Source organism: Nestor notabilis, unplaced genomic scaffold (genome assembly GCF_000696875.1).
Source record: "Nestor notabilis isolate BGI_N333 unplaced genomic scaffold, ASM69687v1 scaffold3573, whole genome shotgun sequence".
In the NCBI taxonomy this organism is placed as follows: domain Eukaryota; kingdom Metazoa; phylum Chordata; class Aves; order Psittaciformes; family Psittacidae; genus Nestor; species Nestor notabilis.
Window position 1 is genome coordinate 26,200 of NW_009922218.1, and position 14,549 is coordinate 40,748.

The 14,549-nt window shown below is 46.9% G+C and overlaps 1 protein-coding gene across 1 annotated transcript in view; it reads right to left on the reverse strand.

Annotated features, from left to right (window-relative positions):
- Positions 1-12,175, reverse strand: part of PFDN1 (prefoldin subunit 1) — a gene marked incomplete at its 5' end in the record, with an annotated part of 17,071 nt that extends 4,896 nt beyond the window's left edge. Inside the window, one exon of the mRNA XM_010011505.1 lies at positions 12,091-12,175. Within this exon, the coding sequence (XP_010009807.1) occupies positions 12,091-12,175 (85 nt within the window). The remainder of the gene's footprint in view (positions 1-12,090) is intronic.
- Between the last annotated feature and the right edge of the window lie 2,374 nt (positions 12,176-14,549).

The window sequence follows — 14,549 nt, forward strand, 5'->3', positions numbered from 1 at the left end:
GTATGAAGCTCTTGGAAGCACCAGATCACATGGCCCCAGCCAGAGCATGCACAGGGCAGCACCCACCAGCCACCCCTTCCCACTGAGATGCTGGAGTGGTGCCCTGGCACTGGTGGTTACAGCAAAAGCAATGCCGTTAGCACTCACCCTGCCATCACCCTGCACCACGGCTCCCCTTGCACTTCGCTCCCTGTCACAGGCCACACTTGCTCCCTGACTGGCTCCGCACTATTTGCTTTTGGCAGCAGCTGCGGAAATACAAGATTTAATGCAAATACAATTACAGTTCACGCCCTGAAGAAGAAAAGGAGCTGTGGTTCATGGAGGTGGCCCATGGCCTTTTGACACAGTGGGAAGTCACCTCCTGCTTGAGCCTCCCACCTTGGTCCGTTGCATCACACTGCTCGTGCTTCGCTGGAGACGGTGCTGACGCATCCGGACCTTACATTCCTGGCCGATTAAAGAGCCAACATCCACAGATTCCACAGCAAGAAAAAACTATTCATCAGCTCCTCTCCGACAGGCTTTCGATGATCAAAGCAACACACTTGCCCCAGCACTATGATTCAGACAGCCCCACGTGTCTGCAAAGCCCTGTCCTGAGCTGGCCATTGAGCTTGGTGTCTCACAGCTTGCACCCTCAGCTCCAAAAGCCACCACAGCACTTAAAAAATGCAACAGCCACAGCTCATTCACGCTGCCTTGTGCCTCATGCTCACCGGTGAATTTCCTGTTTCAAAGTAATAGTTTCTCATTCACAGAATCATAGGATAGTTTGGGTTGGAAGGGACCTTCAACATCTACTCAGTTTGCTCTTTAAATTTCACTTCTCTCTCTCCTCAGTAAAAGAAAAGAGCTTCAAGTCCCCGACCTGCAAACACAAATGTGCTTAAACCCAAACAAAAACGTTTCCATGGAAATTTAAGGATCTGCTTTTGGGACATGCCTTCTCACTTCAGACTTTTTTAAACTGTTTTTCTACCGACTTGTTTTCCATCTGACTTGGCAGGTTTCTTCCCATAGTACACCTCCCTCCTTCCCTCCCCACGGCTCGCAGCACACTTGGCTACCAGCCGCCAGATGCTGGCATCCCACTCTCGCACTTAGAAGACTTCCGTCGAGGAATGCTGCAGAGTCTTCGTGCATGATGCAGTGCCTCAAACAGGAGCCCTGAGACAACCCATCTTGTGACACTGTCTCAATAAACCTCCTAGCCAAGGGTTTCTGTAGTTCCCAAAGTTAATCCAGGTCATTGCTGGCATTCCTCGAGGACTCTGTGTGTGCACTCTTTGGGAAAATGATCAGCAGGGCCTGAGACAGAGGAGGGAAAACACGCTTGTCCAGGAGGAAAGCAAGCTGTGCTGCCTGCACACTGGGGCCAGGCAGCAACAGCAGTGCGAGCTGCCTTTGCTCAGGAGGCCACCACCACTGTTCAGGTGACTGGAATTGCCCAAACCCCCCTTGCCCAAGAGCACAGCACACCCAGCAGTGAGCACACACATGCTGTGGGGAAGGCAAACGTTTCAGTCAGCCGGAGCTCATGGAAGATGATGTGCCCTATTTAATGGGATTTCACTTGGAACCGATCAACAAGAAGGAGATGGAGCTGCTGAACAGCACCTGGCTGCTTCTGCTTCAGAAGGAACTGAGATAGTGGGCACCAGTGCTGGGGTGGGTCTGCAGGCAGCCCTACGCCCTGATGGGTCCACCCAGCACTGGTCCTCACCCAGCAGAACACTGTGGCACAAGTACACATTAGAAATTACCACACTACAGCAACCACCAAATATTTAGATACACTTCAGGACTTTCCAAGCAGAATTATTGCTCTCAGGAAGTTGCCCAGAGTTTACTCAAGAGTGAGTGAAGTGAAATAGGAAGGGAGCCCAGCTGGTTTCTGATGACAGCTGCTGACAGCAATACAATGACGCCATTTACTAAGAGAAAAGAGCAGAGATGATTCAGATCCCTGGGTTTTCCCTTACCCACTATTTCCACGAGGTAACGGGGACCCTCAGTTGTTTCAAAACCATCTGTATTTGAGTGGAGGAGACATCAAGTGTAAGAGTGCACTTGCCAACTCAACACTTCAGAAGCACCTGCCTGAAGAACTGTTAGTACAAATCCACCTTCATCACATACCAATCCTACCTACAGCACAACCAACAGGGCTTCCCCCATCATTCTAATAGTGCCTTGAAACCCTGAGGAACATGTTCTTGAGAAAGCTGATTTGGAAAAGCACATGCTGCTTTCCAAACTTGGTACCAAGTGAGGTCACCTTCTAGAGAAAAAGGGGCAAACTAAGGGTCAGGAAAATGTGCCTGTGGAGCAGCCCTTCTGCCCTTTGCACATACCTGTTGTCTCAGCCCCAGAACTGCATTTTCACTAAAGGTTGAGACAGTTGCTCTCTGCAACTGGGCAATGATGGATTATTCCAGTGAACTCCTGCTCCCTAGCCTGATGTTAACTGCTACAAAAGCAAGCAACCGGGAACCTTTCAGTAGGTGGCAGCAGAAATGTATTATCAAGCCAGAGGATTCTTTAGGGACACCCTTCATGGCAAAATCACCCATTTAGAATCATAGAATCAGCTAGGCTGGAAAAGACTTTTAAGATCATCAAGTCCAATCTTTATTCCAGCACTTCCAAGGCCACCACTAAACCATGTCACCAAGGGCCTCATCTACACGGTTTTAGAACACTTCCAGTGACAGTGACTCCAGCACTGCCCTGGGCAGCCTGTTCCAACGCCTGACCACCCTTTCGTGAAGAAATTGTTCGTAATATCCAGTCTAATCTTTGGTCCTTGGGAGCAGAGACCAGCCCCCTCCTGGCTCCATCCTTCTGTCAGGCAGTTGTAGAAAGCGATAAGGTCCCCCCTGAGCCTTCTTCAGACTACACCCCCCAGGTCCCTTAGTCATTCCTCATTACTTGTGCTCCAGACCCTTCACCAGCTCTGTTGCCCTTCTCTGATCCTGCTCCAGCATCTCAATATTTCACTTGTAGTGAGGGGCCCAGAACTGGGCAGTTTTCAGTGGTACATTGCTTCACAACAGATACTGCATCCTAATGAGACTTACGTCAGCAGCCAGGTCAAACACAGAGGACATGGGGAGGGGAAACTCATCCAGATTGTGAAAACCCTCACGTTTTGGTTTGGTGGAAGTGTCCCTCACCCAACTGCCTCTTGCAAAATGTGTTAAGTTCCCTGATTTGGTGTTTTGGGTTGCATGGTCCTGCAGAGCCTGAACTGCTCATCAGAATACCTCCCAGCAACATGACTTTTGCACAATCATACCACACCTTACGTCTCTCAGTTCCGGCCAAACAAGGCGATTCAAAAAGAAAAATTACTTCCATAAACTTCAAAGACTCAACAAATCAGCAACAAAAAGATGATCACAGAATGGTTTGGGTTGGAAGGGACCTTAAAGCTCTTCTAGTCTAACTCCCTGCCACAGGCAGGGACACCTTCCACTAGAGCAGGTTGCTCCAAGCCCCTGTGTCCAACCTGGCCTTCAACACGGACAGGGATGGGGCAGCCACAGCTTCTCTGGGCACCCTGTGCCAGCCCCTCAGCACCCTCCCAGGGAAGAGCTTCTGCCCAAGAGCTCATCTCAATCTCCCCTCTGTCAGGTTAAAGACATTCCCGTTGTCCTGACAGGCCCTTGTCAAAAGCCCCTCTCCAGATTTCATGTCAAACATGATATGAACTCCCAGCTAAGCAGCTTCCCCCCAGCTCAGGCTGCCTTGGCTGCCTCGCAGGCAGGATGCAGCCGTGTCCCCGCTAGGAACACACTTCCAGCCCAATAAGCAGGGTGACCCCAGCAGCGGGGCCAGCAGGAAGCCCTGACAGCCTGCACATACCTGGAGCAAGGTGTGGCTGTGTAAAGCTGACTCAGGGCTAGATCAGGTCTCCTGCACGCAGGAGCACGCTTTCCAAATAATCGTTTCCTGTTCTCCCCAGGCTAGATGGAGCAGATGGGGCAGGATGGAGTTTATCGGGCACAGATAATCCCCCTCCCCAGAGCTGCTCGGCATAAAGGACAGCAAGGACCAAGTGCATGGGCTTGGTGACTAAGGCGAGGACAGCAGCACTGGTTCTGTGACTATTACTCATGCAAGGAGGAATTTGGAGAAGGACCCGCATCCAGCTCAGCTCATTGCTTTGGATACTTCTGCAGCTGTAAGCACAAAGGAGAGCTTTGACAATGAATCAGACCCGGTTTAAAATGACAAAGACAGACTTATCTACCAACTTTGTGTTAAAATGATTTCAGTGTAATTATAAAAGCAGCTTAATGCTAATCAGAGGAAACAAGCAACGTTTTCAAACCCAGATGACTAAATGTAAGCTCCTGGATGGACAAAACCACTTAGACACAGCGGCAGAAGTGGGGTTTTATTTATTGTCATGATGTACTTCACTTCCCCCTGGAATCCAAAGGAATGTGAGCACACTAGCAAAGTTTATCTTAAAACCTTTTTCCATTAGATTCTTTTTTAATTTCTTTTTAATCAGAACAACCTCCACCCCCTCCCCAGAAATAAATCCTACATTGAGTTTCTGGGATAACATTTATTTTGAAAGCACCTCTATAACTGGCTTCTGAAGGATTTAAAAGGAAGTAATCAACACCCACGTTAATTATCCTCCTGCTTTTAAAATCCACAATTATCCATCTAAAAATAAAGGTAGGAACAGTGAAAATAAAAGAGTCATCAAATTCCAGGTCTCCCTTCATGAAGCCTTTGCCCTCTCAGCTAGTTTGTGTGCTTACTTTTCAGTCTGCAGTGCAGGGAAGACTAACAAAGAATTACTAATTAAGCAGTTGCTTGCAAAAACCTGGGAGTTTGAAACCTTGTCATGGTGAATGATTGTTTTTATAAAGCCAGCCCAGGTCTAAACCAGTGGAAGATCCTTCTGGAGAGCTGGGAATTGCCTCTTAAACGTGATGATTCCTTCTTTCTGTGCCTCTAAGACCACAACGTCATGTTTTGCAACCAGTGACTTGTGCACTATTTAACACAGGACGAGCTTCTTGCGCAATGTGCAAAGCAGAATGTTCTCTTATTTGATCTTTATCTAACTAACCTATCATAGGAATTGGAACCAGGACTTAAAAAGGTACACCTCCTTCCTCATGATTACTGAAGAGCATTTGTTCCATGTTAAACCTGCAAGATGCTGGCTGCACACAACCAGCCTGCATTTGTCTGGGATGAGAGATGATGCGATTCGGATAGAAGAGAAACAGCGTAAAACACACATGAGGTTAGGCTGTTGAGAACACAATCCTTTTGCTAGCCTCACTTTAGACAAATGACAGTAAGACTGTGAGGCTTTAAACATAAAGAAATAAGTGAAGTCAGTGATTCATCACAGCCTTGGAAGCAACGAATAAGGCCTGTTATTCATGTTACCATCAGCAGTCAGTTTACAGGATAGAAAGAAGTAGAGCAGCATTAGTTATGCCCCAGTTCCTCCAGTATTTATCTTAAATTTGTCTGGCCCCAGTCCAGTGTCAGAGGGCTTCTCCATAAATAATGATTTTGCCCTGACACTGTTGGCTCTGTGCCAACTACACTCTCAACCTTTTCCCTGTTTCATTATTTTTCAAGCCTATTTTTCTCACTGGTCAAAGGATTTTCCATTTCAAATATCAGGAATGAGAATGCAGATTCTCCTCCCTGTAACACAGCCAGACCTATAGGGAAAAAACACAAGAGCTTTGGCTACTCCCTTCTTCAAAACAAGCACCCCAGTGGAGGGCAGAGCAGCGCTGACAGCTTTGCCCATGCCAAGGATCTGCCATGCCTCTGGATGCTCCCAGCTGACAGCAGGCTTAGGCAGGCAGCTGGACCACCCATGTCCTCAAAAAGCAAGCTAAGCCTCAGGCTTTGCAGCCTTAAAAGCAGGAGCAAGTCTGCAGTAAAGGCACAGACTCGGGCCTGGACAAGTCAAGATGAAACATTCCCCAGGAACACCATCAGGTCCAAATGTCTGTGCCCAGAAGGACCTGTCCAGACGCCTGCAGGTGCCTCAGGCACCAAAGGCATGTAAGATGAAGGCTGTCACCTCTCCTGGTCCTCAGAGGGGGCCTGAGGAGGCTCTGCAGCTCACTTCCACCCAATCTCCACGATTTGTGGAGATCACACAGCTTCCTCCTGAAAGGTCTATGTAAGCCCAAATGTTAATCCTACCTATTAAGTTCACTTGCAGGCTCCACTGTCCCCACGTCATAGATGCAGCCTCCCTGTACAGCAAGTAGAGGGAAATCACCACCTCTAGGAATGAGTGACCCTCTGGAAGCATCTTTGTATCTCTCAACTGCAGAGAACATCTGGACTCCTGGCTTGTAGACAGCCAGGAAGAGTTAATGAAACTCCAAAGTGGGATTCAGGGGCAAGAGGAGAAAGAGTTATCACCACTCTGAATTCTCAGACATCAGATGCTGGGAGGAAGGAAAACGAAACAAACAGAAAACCAAAAACCACACAAAAAACCCAATCAAACACAAAAACCACACCAAAACCAAACGCAAAACTACAACACACCACCTTGCAGGACAAGCAAATCAGAAAACAAAAATCAATCTACTCCCCAGCAATGCCCCAAACCTGCACACGCTCTGTGCCTGAGGAGTTTTGTACATGTTGCAGATCATGACTGCAGCCAAACATCAGGATGGATCCGGCTTGGTTTCTGTACAAGTAACAGAAGCACACCAGCCTTCCCTAGAGCAGATCAGGCCATAAAGCCAAGAGGGCTGAACCCAAGCTACAGACTGATCTCCTCCATGCACACACTTAGAAACAAGGGGCAGCTTCTGTGACATGTGTTTAAGATCATGTCCTCAGTACGTGCATGTATGCCAGCAGTGGAATGAGAGAACAGCACACTGATCCAAAGTAAAACCTGCTCCAGGCTAAAGCACAGAGGGCTATTCTTGAGGCTTCCCCTCTCCAAAGCAAACAGAAGCATTCCTTATTTTCCCCTGTATATTTAAAAAGCCCACCACACATTCCTGGGCACTGGCCTGTCCATGGGATGAGAGCTTCTACACTGTAAATCCCAGGAGGAAATCGATCTAACTTGGGAACTGCCAAACAATTGCTACCTTCTACTGGTTGCTGAGGGGTCTGCTCTCAAGTGACTTGTTTTCACATGGTTAAGGCACCCTCAGAATCAGCCTCCTTGCATGGTTTCAGTGTAAAAACCAGAGAGCACGTCAGGGGCGCAGGGCCACGCCAAGCTGGTCCATCCATACCTGCCCAGAGAACATCAATTCCCATGCTCCAGCACTCCTCTCCAGCCACACCTCTCCTGCTTAAAACTTTGTTCCCTCAGGGTATGAAAACACTGTTGTGGCAACCCTCTGAGACGCCCTGGTCGACTCATCGAGAAGGGGGCACCACCATTATGCCTCAGGGCTCCAGCAAAGCTCCTAGAGAAAGAAGATTAGAGAAACGGAAGCTGCAACATGAGCACATTTGAGTCCAGGCAGCACCAGGGAAGAAGGCTGTTGTTACCTCTGATGTCTGCTCACTGTAATGCAGTCACTTTTTAACTTCACCAGAGAGGAGATCTGCAACACCATCTAAGCCTCTGAACACAAAGCACAGGGGTCCTTGAGAGTAGTGTTCATTTCTCCACCATGAACAAGAGCAAGGAAGTTTTCTGTGCAGGATTGGGCAATTGGGCATGGCATTTTAGGGATCACATGAAGACTTTCTGAATTGGATATCAAGCACTTAGGTACAGCTTTCCCAACTGTATTTTCTACTCCAGGCAGACAGAGAAGAAAACAACCAACCCTTTATCTCTGCAGCAGTGAACTTCCAGTCTCCCATGCTCATGTGAAAGAACTGCCTGGGAAACAAGCACACAACAATATTGTGGACAGAGTTTAAAACCAAAACCCAATTCAAGCTGAAAGCTGCAGGTTGCTTTTGCCCTTTTCACGAAGGAGCTAAATTGAGTGGCACAGAGCAGACAGAGCTGCCCAGCAGAGCCTCCCCCTTATTTGTTATTTTTAGCAATTCAGTCTGACAACGCCTGACAACTAAACATGCTGAATATAGCAGGAGAGAAGGGGACTATCAGATAGTATCAGAGAAAACACAGAGCAACAATCACTTTCTCCACCCCTAATGAAGAATCAGTTTTCCATGTCTTTATAACATCATAGAGCTTGTTCTTTTTAAAATGCCACATTTAAAAACAGAATCCATCGAGCCCTACAATGGAAACGGATAACATTTCCTGAAACAAAGCATTGTTCCACCCCTCACATATCATGTTTCCTTAAAAACAAGGGAAGAAAAACATTACTTGGTTTTTCTCCTAATACTGCACAAACATTGCTGAGCTAAAAAGAGTCTGTGCTCATCCCTTTAGAATGCTTTCAAAATAGCTTTAACACATACCCCTTGCACTGTGAAGCACAACAAGAATTTGATAGTATCAGGACTGGAAAAATCGGATCGCTGCTGCTAAGCAGGATGCTTCCCATGCCAGTGAGTGAGTGAGCCTGTGCACCAACCTCTGTGAGATTCAAGCCTCACTGGCACAGCCTTTAAGCAGGCATGTGTATTTTGCCAGCAAGCCTGGGCCGTTTATTTGGATTCCAAAGGATTATATACAAGTTGTGAAGTTAAGAATGCTACATATTTACATATATATATACACACACATATATACATATATTCATAATTAAGCTTTAACAAAAAGCATAAAGCTACCTTGCTGCTTCTGCAGAGTGACTGACATTATCCCCCTCATACGCATTCATACCCCTTTGGTGTTCCTTTCACTAAGTACATCTGATGCATATTCCAGCCAAAGCTTATTTTTCCAGCCCTGTACAAAGACAGGTCTGGTTCTCCTTGCAGCTTTGCCATGTGATGAGCAGCAGGGCAGTATCACATCAGCTTTGTGATGCTGCCTTGAAACAGGCAATGCATCGCTTCAACAGCGGAGGAACCCAAGAGAGGGGAGTAAAGGAAAGGGAATGACTGCAATCAGGCACTGCAGTGGAAACTAGAGGAGGAAGGAGAGAAGAAGCTTTCAAATCAGATGCAAAACCCCTCACTGCTTTCAAAGTTCACTCAGAGCTGTCAATGTCAGGAAACCCAGCTCACACAGAATCATAGAATGGTTTGGTTGGAAGGGACCTTAAAGCTCAAACAGCTCCAACCCCCTGCCATGGGCAGGGACACCTTCCACTAGAGCAGGTTGCTCCAAGCCCCTGTGTCCAACCTGGCCTTGAACACTGCCAGGGATGGGGCAGCCACAGCTTCTCCGGGCACCCTGTGCCAGCACCTCAGCACCCTCACAGAGAAGAACTTCTTCCTTGTATCTAACCTGAACTTCCCCTGTTTCAGTTTGAACTCACTGTCCTTGTCCTATCATTACAGTCCCTGATGAAGAGTCCCTCTCTGACAACCTTATAGCCCCCTTCAGGTACTGGAAGGCTGCAATGAGGTCTCCATGCAGCTTCTCTTCTCCAGGCTGAACAGCCCCCACATCTCTGAAGGAAGTTAAAGCCCATGTTTTCATGGACAGTCAGCACTGAGGATCTCTCCTTGCTGCATAGTTGGATGGACTTACAGAAGACCTCAGCAGTGAACTCAGCCCTCTGTGCTCTGCTCCTCTGCAAACAGCACTAAACCAGCAGGGAGAGCGCATCTCAAATTCAGACTGGTATCAAAAATCCACATTTCATAATACCTTGGCAACTGAGTCATAATAAGAAGGCAGAATTGCCTCAAGCTCATGCTACATGAGTAACCAGACCAGCCACACTGTGTGGATACTGGGGGTTTACTCTGACCAGCTTGATCCGGCTATGCAAAGTGAGCAATGTGAGTAATGGAGTTAACAATGTAAAATATAAACCTAAGCATTAAACTCCTTCCAGTTTTAATAATGGATGGAGGGAAGTTTTAACCTATCTTGGTTTGATATTTATTTTATAATGATGCAGTGGAATCACAAGGTCACAAAGTTTCACATTCTTTCCTGCTTCTGTCACCACTTGTTTTCAGGACAGCAAAATCCCCTAACTCCTGTGATAAGTGCTTTCTGACTTGGACTCAGGTATTTCCCCTGAAATCTGTTTCCAGCAGTTGTCAGACTGAGAGCTTGTCCTTTTCCATAGGGAACCCCAGGCCTAAGGAAAATCCTTTCCGCAAAGATGCCAGCCAGCTGGAAGCAGAGTAGTTATTAGATGGACTTGAATGTTCACTTGAAACAAACTGTTGGAAGTTCTGGCAATCTGAGCCCTACTATCCATGGTTAAAAAGAAAAACCAACCCATATGGCAGCCCCCTTTCTAGTCCCACCACATTTTGAGACAGTCACCATTGCTGGGAGCTCCAATTCAGTGGCCGTACAGACTCAAGCAACAAGGAGCTATGAAGCAGAAAAACACACTTGTGAAACAGCCAACTCTGAGGCTTTGTATAAGAACAGCAAAGGTTGTAATTTGGGGGGGAATTCCATCCATTCTGCTGAACTCAGCAACGGGAAAGTTCAGGAGGTGAGATCATTCCCCACCAGGAACAGGAAGAAACTGAGGTGCACAGCTGAAGGGCACAGTAGCCAAAAAGCTGACCACGGACTGATGGACCTGGCAGAAAGGGACGCCATGGGCAGAGACTCTCAACCACACTCCAATCACTGACAAATCCAGGCCTGCTGTTATGAAGTTCCCCGACCCCAGTCATGGGGCTGCCTTTGTGCAAAACCACCAGCATCTGAGAAGGCTCCAAAGTAGCCAGGATACAATCACTTTTATCACATAACCGTAAGAATAACTGTGCCCTGTCTGCATTAACAGCAGAGAAATATACAGCCTACCCAGCGGAGACTTGTTTTCCCTATTCAGTAAAAGTTCTCATGGCCAGAAACACAAAACCCCTTAGTATCTGGCACAGGAAGCACTCCAGGCAACACCACACATGGTGATGTATTTGTCCTACAGCTCCCCAGGCAAGCTGAGTTTTAAAGAATTTAAAAAAAATACAAACTCTACTTCTATTTTACTGTAAGGAGGGGACAAAAGAGACAGAACTGCATGGGTTTGAGTAGGTTTGAGCACTGACTTCCCGCTCCTGCTTGTCCCTGCTTAGCTGGTCTCCACATTGACTTTCTCCAAAACACTAACAGATGAGTTAAGCAGCTTGACACAACTCAGTCTTTGCTTCCTCTGTCATTGCCCAAGAAATAAGGAACAGGGGTTTGTATTTATTATATTTTAGGGACATTAAGAAAAAACAAACCACTAATGGCCTTGGAAAAGTACATTTTGAACATCTGCTCCGAAGAACTCCAAGCTGTACATGTAGCCACTAGAAGATAGTCAAGATTCTCTAGATAACTTATTTGAACACTGGTACTTGCACAGAAAGTGCTTTATATTTCCTACATATTCTCTGCCTTGAATACTCCAACCAGATAAACACAAGAGCACAGAAGTGCTCTGACCACATCACCAAAACAATGTCCCACCTCCCCCTAGATGCAGTCTTCAACAGCAGCCACAAGTAGATGCCTAGGACAGAGCGTAAGGACAAGGCAGACGTACACAGAACTTCCTTCTCATACTTTCCCAGCCTTCAGACATTTTTAGCTCAGGACTTCCTGAGCAGGATGCCATTTCTACATATTTGGTAATTCTCAATGGATTTCTCTTCCATGAATTTGTGCAATTGTCCTGAGCCAGTGTAAACTTCTAGCATCCACAGCACTGGCACAGTTTCACATCACCTATCTGCTGCAAATAACCAAATACCCTTTTGCTAGTTTTAAACCTTGCTCCTGCTAACCTCATTTGAATCCCTCACCCCCAGTTTTCATATCAGGAACAACAGGAAATCCCTAGCTGGGTTGTAGATCTAGGAAAGAAACCAAATAACTAAGTGTCATGAATTACTGGTAGGTTACTTGTAACAAACACCATGTTTTACCTCATTACAATCCTTCAGAATGGGAAGTAACAGATAAAAACAAGGGATGTAGCAGACAGCATCTTGTTGACCTTCAGTGGTGAATTTTCATCATCATTACTTGCCAAAACTTACCTCTAATTCCTTAATTTTCTCTTCGGCTATTCTCTGTTTTTCTAAGAGCTGATTATGAATCACTCCTTTAGACTGAAGGATAAACCTACAAGTGAAAAGAAGAGACAGACAACTGTTGGGTATCTTTTACATTTGCTGTACACCTACTTGCACACAGAGTTAAACTACAGTGACCTCTGCCAAGTCTGCATCCTCAACCCACACCTTCCAGAGGCAGAAGAAACTGCTCCCAGAGCTCACACAAGCCACCAGCCTCAAAGGCTTGCTCATGAATCTCGCCCATTATTTGCGAGGAAGAAAATGGATGCACACACATTCAGTGTCCTTGAATGGTTTGAAAACAGTCCTTGCATACAGCTAGCAAGGGGAGTCTGTCATCACATTCCCTTCAAAGGGATCTAAATCAGTTGATGGCATATAGTCAAGGAAGCCTCTTTCAAGGGGGAAAAGCCATTCATTACCATTTCAGTGCTCACAAGCAAAACAAAGCTGCACAATAAAAACAAAGCTTTCTAAAGAGAAAGGCTGAGAGAGCTGGGGGTGTTCAGCCTGGGGAAGGGAAGACTCCAGGGAGACCTTACTGAGGCATTTCAGTATATAAAGGGGGCTGGTAAGACAGAGACTTTACCAGGGCCTGTAAGTGACAGGACAAGGGGCAATGGTTATAAACTGCAAGAAGGCAGCATTAGATTGGACACAGGGAAAAAATGTTATATGACAGGGGTGCTGAGGCACTCGCACAGGGTGCCCAGAGAAGCTGTAGCTGCCCCAGCCCTGGCAGTGTTCAAGGCCAGGTTGGACACAGGGGCTTGGAGCAACCTGCTCTAGTGGAAGGTGTCCCTGCCCGTGGCAGGGGTTGGAACTGGAGAAGCTTTAAGGTCCCTTCCAACCCAAACCCTCCTGTGATTAGATTACACAGAGGCAGTGCTTCCACCAGAAACACAGAGTTCTGGGTTTTAAATGCAGAGGAGTTTGAAAGACACATCTATAGCGTCTCAGTTGCAGCAGTCCTGCCTGCCAGCATGCAAAAAAGGTGTCCGACTTGCTCAGAAGAGCCCCTGAAGTAACACCAGCATCCAAAGAAGCTCTCCAGCACGTGGCACTGGCATCTCACAAAGAGGTAAAGGACAACTAAGTTCAGATGAATATTAGGAACCCTCTATGGTTGTTTTTCATCCTTCCAGACATAAAGAATGTACAAGCTGCAGATTTGCCCCTTCCCTACTTAGAAAGTCCCCCAGGGGATTTAGAAGGAGCCTCCTTGGATCATACCAACGAGGTCAAGGTCTCCCTCCAGCACCAACTAGGGTCAGTGTCTTCCTGCCAGGTGACAAGAGCTCATGCTTGAACAGTTAAAGTGAACAGCTTTAGACAGGGCAGAATCAGAGGGCATTCCCCCTCTGGTACAGAAAAACCTGCAGTCAGTCTGTAGTGCCACCTCCCATGACACAGGACATTATTAACATGTTTGTTCAGGGCCTGATCAGCCACTGCCTTGAAACTCAGCATGCTCTGCACCAGCAGTAGAGCAGCCAAAAGAAAAAGTACCTGCCATGTGCATTCCTGGAGTGCATGGGAGCAGAACTATAGTTAATTATAACAGGTTTGCAATTAAAACTCTCTTTGGTTCTACTATTAACTGCACTTTCCAATTGCCTCCTCCTCCTTCTCCCACTTCTCTCCCTTGTCCCGCTTCACCTCCTCTTTTCTACAGCTACTTCATCTTTTACACCGCCATTTTCTCAAATCACTCCTTGTTCCTCCCCAGTCTCAGCTCATGTTTATGACTGGTGTCATCACTGGTCTGTATCTGCTCCTGTTCTTTACAACACCGCTCACTCTCTTTGTCCCCTCAGTGTCCCCCTTTCCATTTTGTGCCTCCACAACCCACTTCCACCCAGTGGGAATGTTTCCGGGACCCACCACAGAGCAGCCTGCTGAAATAAAATGTGGGGTTTACTCAGTCTTGTGAAATTCAAGTCCGTGAGCACCCTTCTAAGAAAGAGAAGTTATTTACATTGCTATTAGATGCAGAGCCTGGATTCAGCCAGAGAGGAGCTACTTTTGAAGGACCACCAGCAACCACATCATTCTGACACTCTTACCTTGAGCTTACAATACCTTTCCATACAAATACCATGGGGATTTGGGGGTCAAGACCACAACTTTGCCTTGCTTCTGCAGCAGCTGCCACTAGTTAAACAATCAAAGCTGCAAGATGCCCTCACTAAATCAAACCAGTGGTTCTTCCTATGGTCACAGCTTCCCTGAGCCTATGTGTATGTGTATGAATGTTTCCTCAATTATTTCCTTTTTTTGTGAGGCAGCAAAGCAGAACAGAATACCTTCTCTTTTGCTTCCCCAAACTGTACAGTAAGGTGTAGAATCCCAGACTGGTTTGGGTTGGAAGGGACCTTAAAGCTCGTCCAGCTCCAACCCCCGCCCACAGCACAGGAGAC